This window comes from Nesoenas mayeri (assembly GCF_963082525.1).
Source record: "Nesoenas mayeri genome assembly, chromosome: 8".
Classification (NCBI taxonomy): Eukaryota; Metazoa; Chordata; class Aves; order Columbiformes; family Columbidae; genus Nesoenas; species Nesoenas mayeri.
The window spans coordinates 14,761,017-14,785,891 of NC_137554.1; the positions used below are offsets into that span (position 1 = coordinate 14,761,017).

At 36.0% G+C, this 24,875-nt stretch overlaps 1 protein-coding gene across 3 annotated transcripts in view; it reads right to left on the minus strand.

Moving 5' to 3' along the window:
* The window catches only part of COL11A1 (collagen type XI alpha 1 chain), a gene marked incomplete at both ends in the record, with an annotated part of 144,770 nt that overhangs the window by 94,936 nt on the left and 24,959 nt on the right, over nt 1-24,875 (minus strand). Inside the window, 4 exons of one of the 3 annotated variants that reach the window (XM_080348714.1) lie at nt 1,096-1,191; nt 1,383-1,529; nt 1,795-1,911; nt 14,648-14,776. In XM_080348714.1, coding sequence (XP_080204840.1) covers nt 1,096-1,191; nt 1,383-1,529; nt 1,795-1,911; nt 14,648-14,776 — 489 coding nt within the window. Of the gene's footprint in view, nt 1-1,095; nt 1,192-1,376; nt 1,530-1,794; nt 1,912-14,647; nt 14,777-24,875 lie in introns of all 3 variants that reach the window. The other 2 variants (XM_080348715.1, XM_080348716.1) reach the window with 2 other exon arrangements.

Below are 24,875 nucleotides of genomic sequence, written 5' to 3' on the forward strand. Positions count from 1 at the left end.
AGTCAATTTTTTCCTTTATGTAGAACTGCTCTGACTAAGGAGAGCATTAACACTTTGGATCTACCTCATTAGAACTGCAGTATTGTACAATTGGCACACAATTGCCCAAGAAACAGTATGATTTCACTATGCCTCTGTTGATCAACTTGTGAGAAGTAAACATGAGATTTAACATAAGAAAGTCCACAGTACATTGAGTCAAAAATACCTTAATTCACCTTCATCTTCCAAGATACAGAGGAAGAAAAACAAAAAAAAAACGGGGACCCTTTCAAATGTCCAGGGTGGGGGGGAGGGGAGGAGAGAGGAAGGAGCAGTTTTGTACATCTTTTAAGCAACGTATCTTCATTTTGAAAGGAAAATGTAAAAGAAAAATGCAACAATATTTCTTATAATCAGCCATCATTTTTCTAAAACTAGCATTGATTAATATCCAGACATATTAATCAACACTGGCTTAGGTGTAGTAACCTTAAAATAACATTTAGGTTTGTCATTGTGGCTTTCTAAAAACATAGTTTCTAACATAAGTCAAAATAATGACGTTACCCTTTTTTTGACAGTTCAAAATACATTTCATTTGAAAAGAACCTCAGTGAAAAGCAAATAATTTGGTTTTGTTAGCTGAGGGACTATTAAAAGGAAATGATGGCTTCTGACTCAACTTCAACATGCTGCTATGGTTTCAGCCACTCGTTGTCTTGTGTTAGGCTCATTTTATGCTGCATCTTAAGAATTACAGGAAAAATTAGAGGCTCCACTTCCTAGTAGATGGGGAAGACTATGTGTAGTATTAACCTGGTTTATACTAGACGTAGCTCCATTCACATCCACACTGAATGCAACAAGGCTGCATTCCCACAGCATATTTCACTGAACAGTTTCCAGAATCATGAAGATTCAATGGGGGGTTCTGCACAAGAAAACAGTAGGTTCTGATATTGGTTGAGGAAGCATAAATTTGCATTAACTGCTATTATAGATATGTATACTATACAGACATTCATCCTTTTAAAACGTGTTTGTGCTTTTTTAATCCTTGAAATCTGCTGGGCAAGTATTTTTGCCTATCATTTTCTCAAGAGTCCTCATTACCTCATTTGTTTCAGTAGTTCTGGAGGGAGCTTCTGTCTGGGGTCCATAGTAATTTTCAGCTATGCTATATTCTTGAAATCCATCAACAATGTTTGCCTAGTATTAAAGAAAAAGAAAAAGTATATTATTAAAAAAAATAGGAAAAATTCAAGAGGTATCACTTTGATTCAGGTTATGATATTAGCCAGACGTATTCATCTAGTGGGGTTAGGTTTTTTTTTCTTATTATCAGAGATCTTCCAGTCTTGGTATGGGAAAGATCTTGATTTTTTCTTGGCTACCTTTACCCCTAGTTTGCCTTTTGCTGCTTCTTGATAACTTTTCTTCTTCTTGGATGCATATTTTTCAGATTTTTTTGTTGTGGCCTTTTGAGGTTTGTCCTTTGAGCTAGCGGCCACTGTCCTCTTCTTCTTTTTGACCATGGCTTTCTTTTTCTGCAAATGTTATGAAAGATGGAATGGGAAAACATAAATAAAATGAAAAGAAAATTGAGAAAGCATGAATGAAAGAAGGGTAACCAAATGTGAGATGAATGCTGTCAGCCATGAGACCTTCCATCTCTAACTGCAAGCGTAACAGCTACAGAATAAAGAAATGAGTGAAAGCAAAACATTAAGCTTATATACAGAAGACACAAATTGACAAACCATGTGGTAGGGGACAGCTGGACACCACACAACAAGCAGATCAGACTGTTACCTCTGTTTGTGCTACTGTCTCTTCGAACAGTGGGGGTCCCTCTGTTACAGAATCAGTTTCTTTATAATCTGCATCCCCATACTCATAGTCATATTCGATAAAATCTTCTGGTGTGTACTACATTGCAAATGGAAAAATATCAGGCATGCCCATGTTAGTGGTAGCAAACTAGATTAGCAATACTGGAAAGCATCTTAACCTTTACTTAGGAATAAACCTTAAGGAAATTAAGGTAGTATGAACAATTCAATATAGTTATTCATTTGGGGTAAAAATACAATTTCTTATTTCTTTCAAAGCACAATATAAAAGCAATAAAAAAGCAAGCAGTAGTGCCAGGAAACAACTCTTTTATTGGACTGTGCAGGAGAATCAGTTGTAATTTTGAATACTTGGAGCACCAAATGATCTTTGTCAAATCATAAATTTATTTAGTCTTTAAATTGCAAATAATGCCTCTTTTTACCTATACTCTTCTACCTGTGGTTTTTTTTTTTTTTTTCAGGTGACCAGAAGAGTGGAGAGATGCCAATATCTGACATGAATAAGGTAAATAATTTCAGATACAGGAAAGAGGCCCCAACTCACAAACAACCATGGCTATCCTCCTCTTGTTTGCTGGAGAGTTCTCAAAACCAGGGAAGCTCCATGGTACACACTGCCTGAACAAAAGCTTCACTGATATAATTTCATTTAAAGGTAAGATCCTCAGCTGCTGTAAATTGCTCCAAAGCTCTGTATCTATAATAACTAGTATCAAACGGAGATTTGGCCCACAGAACTTTTACAAGAAAAAATTGAGTTAGAATTGGCTAGTGTAATGTTGTGAACATGAACTAGGAAGCCAGGAAGTCTTGAGCTGTAATCCTGGCTGTGCCATGAAGATACTGGTCTAGATATTACATGCACCCAGTACTACTCATCACAGCTGAGAACGGCAGCTTTAAACTATGTTACCACTCCTGTCATGCTTGAAGCTACAGAAATGGATTGGTCCTGTAAATTAAAGCAGTTTCATGGCTGCTACCAATTCTCTTTATAGGCCCAGAGAGCCAAAGGAAGGTGGAACTGTGGCCAGAATCTGGCCAAGTGTCTTTTTTCCCTTGTTGAGGAAGAAATATTCTAATGTGCCTCACGTGAGCTAGCCACTTCTGAAATCTCTCTCCTGTTACAAGTCAGCCTCACTGTCTGTAAAGCAAAGACAATATCTGTTTCTTCCATTAGATTGTTGAGAAGATTAGTAAATTACATTTCTAAATGACTTTGAAGATTCATAGAAGCCATAAATATAATCAGCAACAGAAAGATATTGACATTTAGAAGAAATTGTAAATGAGACTAAAACTGACCTCCATATACCAATATATATATATATACCACGTGACCAAATAACTGGTTTAACTGTTTTCTCTGGTGAAGCCCTCTGATACAATACTTGTACTTATGATTTTAGTGTGCGGAAAATATGGAGAAGCTGATTTCCTCAGGAAGCATAAGACTGACACTGAAAGGTCTTAATCACCTAGAAACCCCTTTGCATGGGTTTCTGTTAATTCACTCCTGTGACTCCTCAGAGTCCTACTACAATCAACAGCTTTTCTTACAGAGAAGATACAGATTCTTTTAAGAAGTCAGATGCTTTTTGTTTGATTATCCTTTTGATTATTTCTACACCCATGCACATAGAACTTGGCTAGGCACGACATTTCATAAACATATAGAAAGAATGTAACATACTTTTGGTAATTGTCCAAAACTATATTGCACATTAATAAGAGAAATTCAAACTACACTTAAATAACAAAACATTCATCATTTCTGGTGGAGAATATCTTCTCTGTGAAGTATAATGGTGCTTTATTTCTGCCTGTTATATAACATAAGCCATGATTTGAATTCATCAGTGGTACTGTTGGCATTACAGAAATAAATTGATTCTATTTATACTTTTCAAAATCAGCAGCATTGTGGACTTGAACCTGGTAGGTACTATGTGATTATTCTCTTCCTGTTCAGTAAGTTTGGATTTAGTCCTAATCCCAATGAAGTCAATGGAACATCTTTGACTTGTACATGGTATTGTCTGAGGGCCTCATCAGCAGTGATAATACATTTTTACAGATGTGTAAATGTATAAAATCCTGTTTTCTGGCTTGTGCAGTTCTGGAAATGCAACTGAATACAACTTGTTTCTACTGAAGGATACCACTGGCATCCAAAAAAGAAAATACAGTGACAAGTTTCTAGGAGACCATAAGAAGCCATATAAAGGAACCAAAGAAAAGAAATAACCACATGGATAAAAACAGCCCTTTTGAAATAGTTACAGAATAGCATTGAAATTGCTGTATTTATTTGGAAATTATAGAAATGTGTGCAAAATGCATAAAATCTGATTATCTTATGTTGAAAAGTCCATGCAAACTAGGTTGATCTACAAGAAAAGTCGTCTTTATTGGAATATACCTCTTCAAACTTAGTCACTCTGTCCTACCAGTGACAACTCATTTCATACTTTTAAATGCTTCATCAGACAAGCAACAAGAATCAAACACTCTGCTATGTAATTTTTATTGGTACCAAAACAGTAGACACTACTCATGTTAAATATTATCCAATACCTTAAGGGATAATTGGAGGAATATTTTGGAGAGAACTACTGTTTCATTAGCTGGATTTAAATATAAATATGCTGTTAGGAATTTGTTTTAATAATTTCCAGATACATAGATTCCTTTTTAGTAAGCATTGTAGACTTATTCTGAATCTGGAAGCATTCATTCCAGCATTTATTTTGACCAATTAACAATTACATTATAACTCTGTGTTGCAAAGTATTATAACTGTTTTTCAAATTTCCGTAGTATGGCTTCCCTCAAGGTAAGCTGAATGGCTGTGCTGAGTTGTGCCAACTATGTGACTAATAAAATTACAACAGTGGGTTACAAAACGTTCTTCAGAGACCATAAATTAAACAGAAATGTTGACTGGGGAAAAAAAAAACAAGAAAGGAAAAATATCTGTGCCAAGTATGTTAGTATTAAAAAAAGAAAGTGGTGGATAAATTGATATTTATGCTAAGATCTGCCAGAGGCATAGTTTGGAAAGCCAGACATTTATGAATGAGAACTAAAAAACACATACAGAAAAGCATGAGTATGTGGAGAGATCTATTGCATCATGCATAATCACACAGAAAATACTTCACTTTTGGGTACGGTGCGTCATTCATTTCTATTAAAGAAAATGAAATTTCTTGACATTTTCAAAAAATTATCACAAATACAGCGGTACATTTGAGTTGCAATGATACGCAGGCACACAGACAAAAAGCACAGGAATGGATGAAAAGTGGGGAATGCCAGTTTCCATGCTGGAATCAGATTACTGCCATGCAAGTGAAGATCTTCTTCATGGGCTTTTTTTCTTCCCTTTTAAGAGCACAGTATCAGAGGGGTATTAAGGAAATTCTTGAACCTACAAGCTAGGACATGTGGCCACTGTGCTGAAACCATATTCAAGAAGTTCCTATTTGGCAGTACTTAGTAGACCCCTTGCTACAAGGGGGACAAGTAGGAGCATGCTGTAGCCCTACACTTCCTACATAGAAAGACCTTATTCTTAGCAATCCTTCCTTTCCAGCTGTTTCTTTCCGAAAGACAAGCAACTCTAGTCTTTCAGGCCAGCTAATAAACAAATAGAATATGTTTTGTACTGTATTGCATGGGTTCTGTTGCAATTAGTGAAATATAGATGCAAAATCTTCCAGATGTATTTCCTGAGGCACAATCTGTCCATATGAAGGAATGCACCTCTACGCTCCTAACTTGTAGTAAAGATGTACTTTAGAAACATGTTTTACTCTACAGCATGATTTTACCAACTCAACCTGAAAAAGGCTATTCCCCACTTATAAGATGAGACAACAGAACTGGTAAAGGACTGGCCAGTTAAATGAGGACAAAATTTACTAACACTAGGAACAGGTTTAACGGAGTGAATAATTGGGCTTTAGACACCTGTTGTGAAGCTGGCACTCTGGCTTACCCTGCCATTAACAGTCAATATTGGAAATGTGGCACATATCCCTCCTTTTTTCAGGAGCTACACAACTATAAGGTCACTTTTAGCAAATGACCAGAGACGGCAATGTGACCCACTCAATTTGACACCTCAACAAACCTTAAGAAAAGTGCCATCACATTTTGGATCCTAACATTTCTGAGTGCAAAACCCATGCTACCTCAGGCCTTGCTACTAGTACACAGAAGCTGGGGAGTTCACAGAAATCTGTCATGGTTGCACTGCTAATCAAAGGAAAGAGACTCCTGAAAATACAGGAGAAAGCATCTAGAATCTCAAAATTAATTAATGCAAATGGAAAAATACCTTCTGCCACTTTCTAAATTTAGTTAGGACTACTAACTCCAGGAAGAAATCAAAGCCAAGAATGAAAGCAAGTATGACAGAGACGAAGAGTGTAGTTGAAGAAAGCATAATTTGTTTCATTAGCTGTATACTAAAAGAAGATACTACTTGCCAGGAATGCAGCCAGAGAATCAAGAAACTGGAATGGGATTTAAAGGGACACTCCCCTTGTGGATGATTCTTATGATTCTTCTATGGGTACTCTTAACCAGGAGCAAAATATACCTACCACAACTGTGCAGCATCAGTTCAATCCTGTTTAAGACATCTGTCTATGAAAGTTTATCTAAACCCTAATACTGGTAGATAATGGGATAGTTACAGATCTGAGGCAATTGAGATGAGATTCACCAAGTCCTCACAGTAATAGCAAAATAGATACAACTGTATTAACCTTCCTGGTGCTTTCCCATGAATATCAAAAAGATGTACTCAAAATGATATCTTCACCTTGGACAATAGCTTGAACTCAGTGAGAGATTTCAGCTTAGAGACATCAAGTAATACACACTTCAAATGTGATCTAATTTTCTGTTGTTTTTCTTCTCTTGTAAGACCACCAATAGTTACAGAACAGCCGTTCTTGTAATGAATATTGCATATGACTGTCTTCTTACAAATGAAAGGAAGAATAAAACCTGCTGTTTCTTGCTGGGACAAAATTTTTCCACTATGACCTCATGCTTTCTTTACCAGAGTGATTATATTACACTACCAGATCATCACGCAATTCCAATTAAAGAGATGAACTGTTTTCTTCATCAGATGAATTTTAGGAGCAGAAGATCAGCAGCATTCAAGATCTGTTTCAACTGTGGAATGACTTAAATATTCTGAAGACAGCCTTACTCTGAAAAAGAATCTTCTGCTATCCATACTCTAAAACCCTCACCCACATTCCAACATGTAGATTTTAGCAATTTTTGCTTTACCTTTCCAAACTACAAGGAACTAACAATCTAAATCATAAACAAAAGAACTGTCATGTGCTAAACTTTTCTATTGCCTAAATATTATGCCAAATAACCTAGCTAGCTAAGGAGGCAAAGATGACTTTGAAACATTCTAGACCCCCTAACACTTTACAAAATACAAAAAATAAAGGATGCCAAGCAAAATGAGGGTTTTAAAAATCAGATGCAGTAGTATAAAAAAATAAACGGTTGTAGATATCAAACTTGGGGCAGAAGGAAAGATGAAAGATTTAAAAGATGGCCTCTTCTACCACATAGTCCTTATATTGTTCATAGAAGTGACAAAAGCAAGGACATAAAAGGAGAGAAGAAAATCTTCGACTTCCAAAGACAGATTCTGTCAAAAGAAGACGACACTTAAGGTTCTTTATTATGTTAATTGCTTAAAGAAAAAGTCTTTATACATATTCAAAGAAAAAGAGAGCTAGGAGCTATCATTAACACCTGCTAAATTATCTAACTTCAGTTCTAAAATTGACATTAAACATTAAATTAAACATGAAAATAATTATCATTCTGTATTCTTCAGAAAACTACTCTTTCTGAACAGTCAAACACCGGAAAGGACACTAAATTAACATGGTCTGAAAGAATGCCTGAAGCCTCCAAGTCAACATATTTGGGGGCCATTTGCAACTTTGCTTTACCAAGTTCATTTCATTAAAGGTGAACATTTCATTTCTTCAAGTAATCCATTAGTTTGGGATAGGTCCAAAATAAATGAAGCAGAGTTCCTTTGGGGAGCAATCTCTTCAGCAGAAGCCAGACTGTGATTTACTGGGCTGCAGAATAATCTTCCAAGAGATTTGACAGCCTGATAGCTGGGTCCATTGAAAACTAGACTTGATGGCACTCCAGAAAATATACTGCCCAACACCAAGGAATATGAAGATTGGCTAAGTCTTTCCCTATTCTAATTTGGTGAGCTGGACAAGCATATGTGATTGAACTGGAATGGAATTTAATACATCTCCTTTACAGTGGAAAGGGTTTTGAAAACAAGACAGAGGCTAGACTATTCACAAGGTGTTTGTAAGAAAAGCATAGGTATTTTCCTTAGGAAAAGTACTCTTGATAATTTTTAAGATATAATTTCATCCTCACATTTGATCTTTAAGACATAGTTATAGTTTCAGCATGAAGCAAACTTAACGATTACTGAATTAATCTTAAAGCTCAGTATTACAAAAAAACCAACCAACCAAACAAAAAAACCCCAGCAGAATAAAGCAAAAATGTTAAAAAAACCCCCAACAAACTTGTAGACCCTTTTCTACCAAAGACAATATTCAGCTTATTCAGCTGAATGGTGCATTTGCCACTATGCTCATGAACCTGCAGTGTACCTGAATGGTGAGCACCGGTGGCTCCATAGTAATTCATACTGTCACTTAATTCTGATATTCAATGAGATTCTATGGAGCCACTGGTGCTTCCCATTCAGGTACATTGCAGGGTTCATAAAGATACCATATTGTTAATGATCGAGCTTTGTTCTGTAAAATTCTACGATGGAAGGATAACAATCAAGTACAGAGAACTCACATTTCTCACTCATTTCCTCTTCCTACTTCCTACCAGTTTACTTGTTTGCAGCTTTTTGCCCCTTCATTTGTCTGCTTTCTCTATGTAAAAATCCTCCAAAATTTGCAGGCCATAGGAACATTTTGCACGGTCAAATGACTGTGACACTAGGCTGAAATCATGCAAATGCACTAATCTAATTGGTTTCTAAAGTTTTTGGTCAGTTTGTTCTCTGCTTAATTATTCTTATCTAAAAGCTATTTAATTGCACCAAACATCTTGAACTCACTAGCAACCTTCTTCTGACATAAGACAATAACGTGCAACACTTTGTGAATGTATTTAAGGTTACAATATGTTCCTTAAAAGATCTGGGAACCTCCTTCATTGTAAACCAAATACAGTGACTATTCTGTGCTTGAAATTTCTGAGAATGGAGGTTATGCTCATCACATAATAATTTGGTTTGGTCCATTTGGGAAGTACTCTCTCCCACCTGCTGTGTTCAAATTTGAACATTTTCTGTAATCAGATACCCTTTCTTTTTTATTTAGAAGCAGCCACAGACTCAGCACATTTTTTAAAGCAACTTGTAGGCAACACCTTTTTGGTGTAGTAACAACTGCTGAGGTCATCACTCTGTACTTGACAAGTTACAGAGACTCATACATAGCTATTCATATGCAAAAACAAGGACAACTGACGCGTACCTAAATTAAAGCAAGTCTTGAAGGTAGAAATAAATGATAACAAACAAAGTGTGTGGATATTACTATTAATCTATTGCTTTCCCATATTCAAATTTCAGATTGAATGACATCTAGGTCTGATGAAGCTGGAACAGAAGACAGAGGAATAACAGCATTCTGCACAGGAATGTCACTCTAATGCACCCCTATTCTAATGGCTTAGCCTGAACTGCCCACAGAAAGCCCCACAGTTCTGGCAAACAGCCAAGTTCAACAGATTTTTGCAGAGCCTGTATACGAAAGGTAGCTAAAGGTTACTTGGATCCAGAAAGGACTGATAGAATCAAAACGGAAGTGGAAATACGGCACCCAGGTCCAAAGCTCCTATCTTGAAGTCCTTAGGTCATTCCTACCTAACCCCCTATAGAAAGGGAGAGGTGATAGGATGCAGGAGGTTGACCTTGTTTAGGTAGGAGAACAGCTGAGTAAGCCTGTAGAGAAGTATAGAATTTAAGATATGTCCTTCCTTTGTAGGCTGGCTAGGTCTATGTCTTTATTCATAGCTTGCTGTTTTTGTGAATCCCATTTGAAATGCTTGATTCTTCCAGGGCTTTATTTAGGGTAACCTCAGCACTTAATTCAGGGGTGAAAGGACCCTGCAAGTAAAAAGTAGGCACTGAAATCCTCTCTGTTGCATCACTGAAATTGCAATTTGAATCTGATGCTAAGGTAAAAAGAAAATGCAAGAAGAAAAAGCAGGTCCCAATGTAGCACTTCAGGTATCATCAGTAAAGACACTTTGATTATAAATCAGTGCCCAATAAACCTATATATGAGAGCAAAGTCAAGGTCTCAATCTCTTGAGACAAAACAAAACATTTTAAAAAGCAAATATTGCACTACTGAAGCTGCAATCAAGTGGCACACATCCTCAGGCTCATTTAATGGACAATCACTACAATATATTTCAATAATTCTTCTCATTTTATTGTTGGTACCTTATTTTTAGTTTAGATGAAGTCCTACACCTTTCCCCCAATAAACACATAAACAATTCTACCAGCTGAACTGGAAAGATGGCATAGGATGGAAATGAGTACCACAAAGAAAAAGGACTCATTTAAGCCAGAACTGCTATTGAAAGAAATGTCCAAAAGACTACTGTGTTGAGTATTTGACTGTTTGCTCCTTTGAAGAAGGAAACACTGCCCAGAGCAATGAGGATTACACTCAGTTAAACAAAGCACTTTTGCCTTTAAATCTACATCATCTTAGCCAATTCTTACTCTCTAGATGTTTCTTCAGTGGTCTAAAAATCATGCAACTTTTCAGAGTAACTCCATTCCCAGGCTGGGAACTTGCCAAGAGACTACAACAGTGTGTGATATCAAGTGAAAACCTACTCAGCTTCCTAGGTGCAAGTCTACAAACATAATTTACTATTTCACTGACAAAAGCCAACCACTTCCTTTGAGTTTTGTAGTCAATGCTGGAAACACACACTAATAGGTTCTGCAATCACATAATTAGTCTCCTTCCTCTACGCCAAGTATCAGTTTCTCATTCTGGTCTGCAATAATTCCAAGGCTCAGAGATGTAAGGCCAGAAGGGACTCAGATCACCTTAACTAACTCCTGTATACTTTCAGACTTCAAGACTTCTTACAGTCACCCTGTAACTAAGCCAAGTAAAGTACAAATGACATTTCCCAAAACTTTTAGGAAGGTATCTATCCTTGGCTTGAAGATATCTAGAGATATGCCACTTTGGTAATTTGTTCTTACATTCCTAACAATTTTCCCTACTGAAATTATCTAACTTTCTTTTCTCCTCTGCCCCCATCATTTGTCTGCAGTCAGTATATTCTTTTTCAGAAGGATATTCGCATATGCTAACAGATCAACATTTCAAGCTTTTGTCATTATTGTGGACAAGTCAAACACATTAAGTTCTCCAACTCCCAAAGTTACAACAATCATGCAGCTTTTATATGAATCATTTCCATTTTTGCAATATTTATTTTAGTGGCTAAACACCAAGAGCATATGTGATGTTTCAGTATATATTTCAAGCAACAGCAACCAGAGAAGTAACATCACAACTGTATTCTTATTCCTTTGTTTACAAATTAAGACATGCACTGCAGTTTTTGCCCGTATTGCTTTCAGTGGTCATGCAGAAACTGTTTCCCTGCTTTAAGAACCAGAATCTTCTGAGGCTACTGTCTAACAAATATTTTCAGCTTCTGCTGGCTTAAGCCAAAGCTGACACTGAAAGACACAATCCTGCCTAGTGTTCACCCCAGTATTCTCTCTTCCCTCTTTCTATCACAAGAGTTTGTGTGAAAACCAGGAAATCAATTGAGCTGAACAGGAACCTTCTCATGTTGGTTTTCAGCTTGATTAGTATCCCAGTCTGGTAAATCATGTGTCCCCGAAATTGCTTTCACTGATATAGCAGCAGATGAAGCCCACAGATGGGGACAAGCTGCTGCAGACAAAAGGTTCTTTTGTTAACACAAGCAAAGAGCTTGTATTGAAGTTGGTATTTCCTAGTTCTTTATGTCTGTCCTGCATTTCTAAATTTTTCTGGTATGTGTGTAACATTGCCTTTAGTTGTGTTATCACTGTTTACTGCTCTGCAATATCATGAGTGACAAATTTTAATAGAACCTATTTTACGTTCATTTCTATATTAGCACAATTCCTGAGAAACCCTACTAAAAAGTTAATTTAGTGAAAGATCTCTGTTTATAGTAATTTCTGAAATAAGGCAGCCAGATGTGAATCTGCTTGTCAAGTACTTTTTGTTTACAAAACAATGCCTCTTTCTCCCTTTCTTTCTTTTTTTTTTTCCTTTTTTTCTTTTTTTTTTAATTCAAATATCATATGTTGACAAATCAGAAGCTTTACGAAGATCTAAGTCTATAAATTCTATCAGATATCACTATCAAACTTATAATCTTCTCAAAGCACACAATCAGGTGTTCTGAAATAATTATCTTTCATAGAGATTGGCTGTAATTTTATTTTAATCTTTTAATACCTTATTTATTTTTGCAATCAACAGTTTAAATAAATCAGCATTGCTAGCTTTTTTAACTACTTCTTGTACCTAAATAAGACTTGTTTCATTTATTTCCTTAAAACAAATTTTCTAAGCGATTTGATAGGCTGCATATATCAAAGATAACAATGTTCTTTAACAAGCTTTTTAATAATCTAACAGACAATTCTATAATTCTGAGCAAGTCAGTAATTTATTCCATTTCATATTCATCACACTGGTAGCATTGCTGCTGTGATTACTTCAGATTACTACGACACAACATGTTAAGAGACCCATTGACTTCACTTGGAATACTCATACAAAGTTACGCATATAAACTCATGGACAGCAACAAGGAAACTGTGTTTTAGCTCAGAAAGCAAAATAATTCCATCACCACTCAGTGCAATAAATGGAAGCAAACAGAAATGGCAGTTCTCCATTCTCGAAATCGTTTAGCTCTTCTCAAACTTTCTCAAATTCATTTAAAAATGCTACACTACAAATTAAGATCTCTGATTTTACTTTTTCTCTGTAGGTACTCCCACAAACTATATATGCGATTACAGAGCAAAAAAAATAGGTCTTAGAAAAACACATTAAAAATCCACTAACCCCAAGAGCATTTTTGCAATGGCTGCGGTATTTAACTGTATTTGCTGACACCAGTAGCAGCTGCATTGGGCTATAGATGATCTCTACTCAGGATGCTCAAGGAGAACAGCACCAATTGTTTGATCTGATGGTTCCCTTTCTTTGTTTGGTGCCAACAGACTGTTTTCAATGGATGTGCAGCATATAACTGGAAATTCTATATGATGAGCATATAACTATATATGTGCACATAGTTTTTACAATTACAATGAAGCTTATTTTTCTTTTGATCTACAAAGGAGTGCTGTCAACTGATGCTAGTGTTAAACAGCTTTGACATACTACAAACATAATATTTGACAGCAGGAGATTTAGCTAGTCATCCATCCAAAATAATTTGATTTTGCTATCTTTTATTTTCTTGTCATAAAATATGCTTTCAGCCTGTTCTGTTTTGGCATACAGTGCACAAAGGTCCACATAGCCAGGCACACAGACAGAAGGTCCTACAGGGTGTTCATGAAGAGGCCAGACTCCATACACTGTAATGTAGTGTAAAGGCCTCTGCCAATATGTAATTGACTTGACATATCTTGAATTGTAACTCTGATGCAATGGATGTGGGAGTCTCTTTGAACTAAATTCTGGGCCCTATGACCATATATTACTTGATGACATAATCTTCAGTCAGATAGAATAAATAGTAACGACAAATACAATTATTATATATTTAAAAGAAGTTCTGTCTCAAATCGGCTCAAAGCAGGCATTCAGAAGAATTCAGCAAGTTCTTAATGGTGATCTCTTAAGCAATCAGTAACAATAACCAGTCAGATCACACACACAGCTGGCTGCATACTAACTGTCCAGAGTCAAGTCCAATTAAGACTAGTTACATGTTGCAAAAGCTTTCCACTTTACACTGTATGATGCAAGTATTTAGAATGCGTAAACAACACCTACAACTGCTGACTCTCAGAGGTCTAACCTGAGGAACCACCTTGGACTCAGTGAATTCCTCAGTTTATGGCTGTGAGAACTGTCTCAAGCGACAAACGGTTTCTGTAAACACTTTCTGTGTTTCTGGGAAAAATTCCAGCTCTGTTTTGTCCCTGATGATATTTACCCACTACAAATGGAGCTGGCTGAAATAATATTGTGTGTACACAGATTTGTAGACTGGGACAGCTCATTAGAATACATGGCATTTCTAGTAGAAGTTTACAATTGCAAAATAGGCGTAGCCTCCCATATCTTTCAAATGTGGCATTTGACCGTATTCAGCATCAGTGAAACCATTAATGTACACAGGCAGAACAAACGGGTACAACTAAACAAACACATATTGCTATAATTTTTTAAGAAATTACAGTTTACCTTTATTGAGCATGCTGGTTACTCAAATACCAGTGTGATAGGTCACTCAAATGCTTGACATAAATGAGTGGATAGCAAAAATCAATGCAATCCTGCAACCTTCCTCCCTCATATCTAGAACAATGCATGCCATTTAGCTGTAAATGCTCCTTGGGTAACTTGCATTCAGCACAACCACTAATGTGCAATAAATCTAGTAATACACGACTGATTACTCACCTCATCAACTTGAGGATCTTGAGCCTGAGCAGCATCGGGCACTGGGGAGTCACAGTCTGGGCTATAATGCTCACAATAGTCATATGCAGCTCTGGGGTCAGCTATAATCAACAGCTGCTGTATCTCACCCTGCAGGAAAGCAAATGCAGATTAATTAACAAAAACAAAGATTGTCTATATTTCATCAGCATTACAGGGTTTTCATTCAGAAAACAAAACTCGGCACACAGCACTTAGATTAGATGTTAACATACATAGTTATAAATAACATATCTACTTAATTTCTGCTGCTATTCTGGAAAACAACTGTTGCTCATGTGGCAAAACAATGCAAATTAATACTGAATGGACTATATGTAAAATTCTGGCTTAAAATGCTGTCTGATTTGGAATGCAGAAGGTGGGAAGGTGTAACTCCTGCTCTGTCACTTTCATGCTGTTTGTTTACTCCTTCACTGGGAACTAGTCTAAATTCCTCAGATTTAATTCAGGGTACTTCCTATTACCAGCATGCAGCTCAGCATGCAAGTGATCAACAATATAGTTCTGAGAGTTTACATCACATCTGTACTCTCAAAGAAGGGAGAAGAGAAAATAAAAGAGACACAGTTACTGGAATAAAAATAATTAAGTAAGCACTGTGTAAATACACACTATAGAAAGTGTTGAAATAAAAATTTTAACAGCTAACAAACTTTTTTTTTTCATCTCTATTCCCATGTATCATGCATAAACCCAACACCACAGTAAAGAGACCCACTATTCTGGATAAGAAAAATGGCTCTGCTGAGATCCCCTACAGAGAACTTGTGTGTTTATCATTTTCCACAGAAAGCTGTCTGGTTTCCAGTGTATTACTTAACATAGTGGTACCATTTAAAGAGCGTTAGGTAAATTCCTGCCAACATTTCCACTATAAATTTCCTCATTCAGGAGCTTCTTATGCTGTCATAAAAATAAGGTTGTTGAAAATTGGCACACGTTCTTGGTCAAAAGCTATTAACTTTAATCTTTCATTATTTCTCCAAAAGGGGAAATTTTTAAGCTTTTACATACTTCTCATGTAATTTTATTTTGTTTTTACCAAAAATGGGGGCAAAGAAATAACTTTGTTAGTATACTTGTGCATGGTCTGTCTTTAAAGAGAAAATATCGTTACTGATGGAAATGTACAGTTGGGAAAATTCTCAGTTATCTCAGTACTTCCAAAATTTCTTTACATCTCTCAGAACAGTAGCCTCTAACAAATTAACAAAATCAGATAATATTTTCAAATAGTAAAGAATAATTTGCAATGCTCCTTCCTTTCAAAAAGAGAAGTCACAGAAAGAAGCAAAAAAACCGCTCAAACTGAAAATAATAAAACAACCTTCTGCAGTTCTCCTAGTCCTACAGTATTTTTTTACTAACTTATTTAACAGAAAAGATGTTTCTTAGCATATAATGGCTACACATTACAAACCTGTTTTCTTATAGTACTCTCAACTCACTTTATAGGCTCATGCATGTCTCAAATTAATTTAGAGTTGGAATATACACACATAAAATTTAAACTTCCAGAAATACTACAAATGCCACAGTTTGTTTCCCTGCCAGTGGCTCTGGACTCTCTCTTTTACTTTCCTTAGCTCACTGATGCTTCCTGATTCAGACATCATCCTACAAAATTTGCTATACATTCAAAGAAGTTCCCCCTTTGATTCTTTGCATGACTCCCTCAAGAGTGGGAGTGCTTTGAGAGGTTTAGTACAGTCATTGTCAGCCCGGGCTACGCATCCCCCATCTCCAGTAAAGTGTTTCCAAAGCGCTCTGCCCTTCCTCTTTCACCAGCCAAATTCAAACGAAGTGAAGCAGAGGAATAAGTTTGAGAGAATTAGCAACTGAAAAAAAGATAACTCTTTTAGAGCAACCATTAGAGACAGATGTGTAGAACCCCCGTCCTCACCCTGTTGAGCTCAGGTCATTGTCTTGCTACATGCCGCTGAACATACATGGCTTTTGGAGATGACCACACAGATCACCATGTGTGCAGTGTGCCAGCTAGTGCAAGTAATGCCAAAACTGATTCTGAAACTACTGCTGCTCAGTGTGATATGCTAAGAGAACCCAGGTTGGGAAATATTGCCAGTATTCTGGAGCTCACTTCGTGCTGATCTTGAATGCCATGGAATTTTGGCACTGGGTTTTGTCGGCTTGTGTGTTTGCAAGAAGCACTCAGCATGCTGTTACCACTTGGCTTAGATGTCCCTAAATTGGTTAAAGCTGTTCCTGATCCATTGACTGCACTTCCCAGCCCCGCCTGTCTGTCTGTCATGGGTCCACATAGAGGGAGGCCCTCAGAAGTCTCACCCAGTATACAGAAATTGCTGCTGGCTATTCATGTGTGAGAACTTTACTGAGGAACTGATTGATTTTTACATTTGGTTTCTCAAACATTAATTTTTCTCTTTGTCCTTTAACATCGGCTATAAAAATATTTCCAGGAAATTATTGTTTTTCTATTCTTTAATATTATTTTCCTGTCTTTGCTAATTAGATGGCTTGAGTATTTGTACATGATGTATTGGCAGTGCTGTTCCACTAGTCAGTGAAGAGCTTTCATTTCAAATAAGGTCAGTCATCTCAGCACATGAAATTCCACATATATTATTATGGATTTCATTATTGTGATTTATCATTCTAAGGTATTCGTTGGACAAATCTGCGCTCTTTGAGAAATTTTCACAGAATTACTTCAGTCTTCACAAACACATTCTTTGATCTTAACTGCTTGACTTTGTGAGACTGAAATATAATTTTATAAAGTTCTTTGCGAATAAACTACAAATATTTAATCTGGCCATACTCCATGACCTGGTGTCATAAATTAGGCACCTAATATTCTATCTGACCAAGTTCCAAGAACTTGAAATGAAAAAATTGATAAAATCGAGTCAGGGGTTATTAACAGTTCTAATAGTTGCTCTCTAAAACAACACTGAGGTATCTAAACATATATGCATAAAGTTATTTTTACATGAAACTTGCAGGAAAAAAGTGTCACAGTATAGATTTATGAAAGCAAGAAAAGAAGAGCAAAGATGCAGAAGGAGACAAGAGAACAAAGAAAAATTTACAGATATACCTGAGCATTCTTAAAATACTCTGAAAAATGCATAGAGGAAAAAAAAAGTACAAAAGGCAGCTTTCTGTATAGATTAGTTCTATTTCTTTGTCTATGAAATTGTCATAACCACCTTTGTCGGGAAAGGCTGCTCAGGCACTTTCACAAAGTTGATAGATGATATACAGTGTGCTATACAAGTCAAATATTTGATGTCTATGCTGAGCAGGTATTCCACCATGATTTGGTGTCAGAGTTAAGTTAAATGACAGCAAAACGCAGAAGCAGAGAGCTTGTGGTGGGGTATCAGACAGATCATAGAATCATAACATAGTTTGGTTTGGAAGGGACCTTCAGAGGTCATCTATTCATAGTCCAACCCCCCTGCCATGAGCAGGGACATCTTTACCCAGATTAGGTTGCTCAGAGCCCTGGCCAGCCTGGCCTTGAATGTCTCCAGGGATGGGGCATCTACCAACTCTCTGGGCACAGTCACTTTTTCATCTTGTTACTTGTAGTGATATTCACGCTTAACTTGCCCCCCAAACTGCAAAAAGCCTATTTAGCCCTTAAGAAAAGTCTGCTGCCTTACAACAATTTTTTTATCTTGGATAATACTAAATACAATGTCTTTTAAAAAGTGTTTATCAGATATTTAACATTATTAGGGATGAGAAAGCTGAGAGCTAGGAGGTATTCAAGCATGCCTAACATTAAGCATACAAGTACTGTTTTTAAGTAAAATGGATCATTTTGGAGTCTTAATATTTAGTTTGCATCATAAATACTTTATTGAATAGAAACTAAGTTGTTGTCAAAGACAACACATAACTCACAAAGTCAATGCATAGCTGAGTATTCAGCACAATAAAGAACAAAAATAGTCCATGAATGTTCTAATTCCTCTCTATTTTGGGAATATGCTCATAATTAAAATCAGCAGCTTTTGAATTAGCCTCATGGTTATATGAAAAAAGCTGCCTGAGAATCATAAAATATCTTGCCCACCAGTTATGCTTAGCATGAAAACATGGTCCAGAAAGATTACTTCTGTAGCATTGTCCTAAAAGGCACTCTACAACATAGGCTACTTTGCAGAATCCTCCAAGACTATTAAAAGGAGTTAATTAGGTGTGAGGCAACATTTACTTCTTTGTGGCATACCACAGCACATGTGGAGAACCAGGCTGCATAGCTACAAGGAGAATATGCTCAGATGAGTTGAATGCCCACCTACTGGAACAGCAGCACAGGCATTCCCTCCCACCAACTGTTCTACAGTCAGGAACAGCCCAGCAAAGAATGAGAAGCGTGTGATGAGCTCAGTCATTGAAAATTCCTCTGTGAATCTCACAGACATCCCACAGTGACATTCTAGAATAAGAATGTTTATGTGTATGTACCCTTCCAGGATCTGTTGAAAAACACACCTCTTGAAGCAGTAATGCACAAGGTGGGGTATCAGCGCTGAAAATAGAGCCAGTTTGCAATACTGAAAAAAAGCATTGACTAACAAGAAAAGGAAATGAAGACCAAATTTGCAGGAAAGCAGTAGCCTACCAAGCCCTCTTTCCGATTTTACTGACTTTCTCTTGATGTAATTATTGCTTTAGTCAGCCTCATGGTAGTAATCGCTATATTTGATTCCACCTTTTTGGAGCTTTTCTTAGTTTACACAGCAGAACTTGGAATAAGGAGAATCTTTGGTTAGATATAGTGTCAGATTTTTTCAATGATGTAGATCATTGAGGGTCTGAGACGGAAAGGAATTATTTTATCATTATAAGCAATAAATGTTAATAGCTGCTTATTCTCTTAATTGTGACTTCATAAAAAGTCTTAAGTACTATCTCTCTTCTTGAAACATTATCTTTTACTTTTAACTATGTAATCTTACTAATGCTTTCTAAATATAGTGTACTAGAAAAGTACAACCCTAAAATAGTCCATTTATAGTCTATTCATGAGCTAGAAGTTTCTATCACTGATAAAAGACATCTCTACTATCACCTGCCAGCATTGTTGAAAAGGCAAAAGTATGAATCCTTACAAGGCTGTAAGGGCATTACATGAAGGAATCAGTGCTGAAGTAATTGTTTTTTTCCTGTAGTTAAAATGTTATGGTCTAGCTCCCTAGTTCTACGAGAACCTCTAACAGTTCAGTTGTAACGACAGATTTTTGGGATGTCTCTTTCAAAAGGATCTTAATAAAACAATAACTCTGCCAGGTGAAAGTGACCTGTCTCCAGGGACCAGCAGGTAAGCATTACTTGAGAAGCTCTGAAGGACCCTTTCCACAGAAGCAAACTTCACAAATTATCCAAAACATCTAAACAAACAAACAAACAAATCTTTCCAGTTGCACAATTAGGATGCTACATAACAACATGACTGGACCAGAGTTGAGAATTCATGTTGCAGTTTCTTATTGTAAAATAATTAGATTTTCTATAATGATTTCATTAGGATAAACCTTACTGTTCTTTTTCCAGCCTGACCAAAAAAAAAACCCAAAACAACAAACAAACAAACAAACAAACAAAAACCCCACCAAAACCCAACCAACCAACCAAAAAAAACCTAATGAAAAATTATGCAGCAATTACTTAAATGTCTAATTTATATACTAGATGATCAGAAAGACTTTCCACAACTAGAGTGGGAGGGTTAGAACCAGCAAAATATCATCCTTCTGATTAATGTTCTGGATAAAATGAGTACTATTTCTGTGCTTATAAGCATAAATAGATTTTGAAAGATGGCCACCTAAATGGTGATAAAAGCATAATAAAACTAGTGCTAGAGACTGTATCAACTCAGGAGAACAACATCAATATCTTCCATTTCCATATGATGGCTGAAGCCTAAGAATTACAGAGTGGACTTTTCTTCAGTAAATCAGCAGAAACCCTAACCCGCCTATATGTGCTAACTTTCTCTAATTAGTTATGTGACAGTACAACTATAAACTCCAAAGAAGAGAAGTCTAGACAGCCTGGATATTGTTACTATAGAATTTAGAAAAACCTGCTGCATAATTCATTTATTCTTCCTGCAAAGATCTGAGGGATTGAAGAATTCCAGGGGCCTTTAATATAATATTCCATAACCCAGGCCCATTGCATAATATAGCTAGAGAAAGATATTTAGAGCCTGCCAGACTGAAGCACTGTAAAAGCAATAAATTGTGAAAGCAAAATTCAATTCTGTACAGGTCAAAGTTTCCACAGAAATCAATGTCTTCTTGATTCTTTGAAACTCCATGGTTATAGGAGTATATATTCAGTTTGGTTAAGAAATAGGTTGATATACCAATTATCATTTTTAACCTTCAGAAAATAGCTGTTCACATACCAAAGTCTACTGCAAATCTTGGCTGAGAGATTAGATGTTGTTACAAGGCCCGTGTATACAGCACATGTACATAACCCAGATGTGCGCACACACACACGCGTGACCAAGGATATCCTATTTTCTTGATAAAAGATCTGCAAATCTGTTACATTGTCATTTATCTTTGAAACCTCATTTACAGATGTTTTTTAAAACTTAAACATATTACACATAATATTAAATGAGGTGATAATAAATCCTGTCTGTAAAATTTGCTGGAGATGATGTAACAGGCAGCATTTTCGAGTCCAGGTTGTTAATTTTAAATGTAATTACAGACAGTTTAGTTAAGGGATCATTCCTTTGTTTCTTGGGAATATTCCTTGAAAATGAAGTTGAACTCGAACAAATTACTAGACATTTGTTTTCTTTTTCTCCCTCCTTTCTGCTTTCAAAAATATGGAAGGGAAAGCAGGAAAACAGAATTATTTACTTTTGTTCATCAATCATAAGTTTGGAAATACTATAAAAAATAGCAAATACCAAATCACCATTCTTTCATACAAATTAACAAAACAAAATCAAAATAAACAAACAAACAAAAAAACCCACCCACCAAAAAACCCCCAACTATCTAAACAGAAAGCTTTTGTAAAAAAAAATAAAAAATGCTGCTTTTTTATTAGATGACTCTGTTTGCTTTGCTTTTATTTTTTTAATTTTTTTTTTTTTTTTTTTTCCCTCCTAGTGCTGGAAATTGACCACTCTGGTGTTGATAGCTAGAAGGCTGGTTCTAAATATACTTGCCTGGAACCTATTGCATTTTTTTGTTTCTGTCCCATTTATGTTAAACATTACTTTTTAGTCTGACTGACAGAAAACATTTAGTGGGTCACTAGCCATTACTGAAGGTGACACATAACCAGAATCATTTTGGCTATGTCCACACTAGCAAGTAATGCAGCTCAACAGGACAGCGTGAAGCAGAGGGTACTGATGACACATCATTCACACTACCTGCCTTTGGGGGAGCTTTACTTTGGCCTAGCTTCTACTTAAGCCATATAGCAATTGTGGTCAGCCAGTAAAAGCTCTACCCATCCTGTTACTGCTGCCTTTTCAGGGAGTGTGCGCACTAACGAACAGCTGTGCTGCGCTTGCGCTCTCAGATTTCCCATGCTCACAGATGTGTGAAGGATGGTTACTCAGCTGAAGTGATCTGTAGGTTAAATCATATTGCTGTCAAGGTACTATCACTCTATCTTAAACTGCTCTTTCAGGTTATTTAAAGAAAAGCTATGTTGTACATAAGTGTACAAATACTTTTTTTTCATGAAAATGAGTTAATGCATAGTATCAAAATCTAAACCCTTTATTAACATGGATTTCTGCAAGGATTTAATCTCATAAACTGTGTGCAGTTAAAGCTTTCATTGGCTTTAAATCAGACTTGTAGACATCAGATTATGTCTTGTTATACTCATTTACAGCACAGTGCCTAAAAAATAATCTTTGTATTGGTCTGACATGTGGAGAGTTTGGGAGGAAAAAAGGGTCTATAGGGAAATAACTGCATAAAGAGTCTGCTAGTTATTAACTTATTATAAAATACTTATAAAAAACTATTGTATTGTTCACACCAACAGTACTAAATGAGGAGTGACAAATCCTTAAAGCTGGCAAAGAATAAAAAGATCCCTGCTATTTATGAAATATTTACGCTACAAACATATTTGAATGGATACAATTCAAAATTCTTTTACTAGGTGCCATGTACCAGCATCTGACTATTATTTTCCTTTAAAAAAGAAAAAAAAAGTATGCTATTTTAGGAATTCTCTTCTTTGCAGTAAGCACTTACAAACCAGCCCTTGTTGCGCTATGTATTTGAAAACACAGAAGAGATTAATTTCAAATGACACACGTAAGAGCTTGGGTTATACTGTGTCAGTCTTTCATAAATAAGCATTTATAAATTAGTCTCACATTTGTCCATAGATCCACTTCCGTGAGCAAGTGCTTAACAGAGTAAGTGAAGGTCTCATAATTCGGCAGTTAGTAATTACACAGTTTCTAGATAGCATGATTTTATTATTTTAAGACACATTCACAACTTATAATTTGCTTCTCAAGCATTTGTACGCACCTGATACTTAACGCTTGCTTGTATTCAATATATTGTATGTGACATTATTTTGATTTCCATATTAATTGAGCACAATGTAATAAAATCTCAGATTAGCACTTAAATTCAGGAATTAATAGCAGGCAACTCCAAATTAGAATTTCCTCATAGGAAACATATAGCCTCCCCCAGCATTTGGAAAATACTTCAGATTATTTTTATCCTGCTTGTAAAGCTAAACCAGAAGATCTTCCTGAGAACATTCCTAAAATATGCCTCTTAGTGTTAGCACCAGTGGGTAAACTCACCAAGGAGTATTATGTTTGTTGAATATACAAAAATAGCAAATTAGGTAAGTCATTTTTCATGCTCTTAGGACACCAATCAGCCCTTTCCTTCTTTCAGTGGTGATCTACCTGATCTCTGTACACTCAGCATGGTTACTTACTGAGAAATTATTGATCATCAGCATAGGAAAGTTATATCAAAGCATCCATGTTAAACCAGCAAGCAAAGGTCGGAGAACTGGCCAGAAAACAGAAGTTAACATTAGGAAGAGAAAAAAAAATACAAGGAAAAAATACAAGGAAATTGCCAATAATTTAATTTCATTAAATTTTGTTATAGTACTAATTTTAAATGATACTATTAGAAGCAAAGAATATTTAATCCACTGTGATGTAACACTGTTTTAAAATAAGTGTGCAATATCCCTCATAGGAGTCATATTTGTTCTGAGGATTCTAAATGAATGGTCCATGCAAATATGTTAGAGCAATATGACTGAAGAAGTAATTTCTTTTTGTTCTCAGTGAGTCTCAGCTGGAATTGAGGTAATGACTTGTCACATCAATGTAGGAGATTTCAGTAAAAATTTGACAGAGGATTACCAGCTTCCTTTTTAATTCTTCAACACATGACAAAATCCCGCAGATAAAAGTATTTTTTTAAGTGATTCCAGCAAATTCTGTTAGTTATTTCCTCATGTCCATGCTTGACTTCAAGAAAAATGTAGGGTTATTTTTTGAGTTTCTTCAATTAATCTACCAGTTTCAATTTTCTAAGTATGTCTTCAGCCAACCTTACTGACTCTTCCAAGAGTTGCTAATCAAAAAAAATCATTGCATCCCACCACATCACTTTGCAGCTGTTATTCATCTATAGGGCTTGACAGAGTGAAGGCAATTGTATAACCAACTGCAAAGGTAGAGATGGAGGAAACTATCACTGAGGAGGAATGTCTAAAGTAGGAATTATTTTCTCTTAAAATAGTTACTCTTTGTCATGACTCAAAGTTTCATCTTTCTTTCTGAGTGGCTAATAACCTTTGTGATGGAAGAATGGCATAGCTGGAAATTTTCAAAACTGTCATTTTATTTGCCCCTTAGATATCCTCCGCTCCTTCTGTATTCCCATGGGAATGGTGTTAACCGCTCTTTAACAAAAAATTTTTTGCAGAATTTGAAATTTAAAACTATTTAAAATATAGAGGACAGATATAACATCATAGTAGTAGTAAACTTCAGAGATTAAAGACCCCTAGCATGCTTCCATTTTACTCATTGTTACTTAATGCAAATGATTAAAATAAATATCTCCCTTTATGCACATATCATCAACCTCTGTAGTTATTTTCAAACTGCTATGTACAATCATTTCAGCAATTC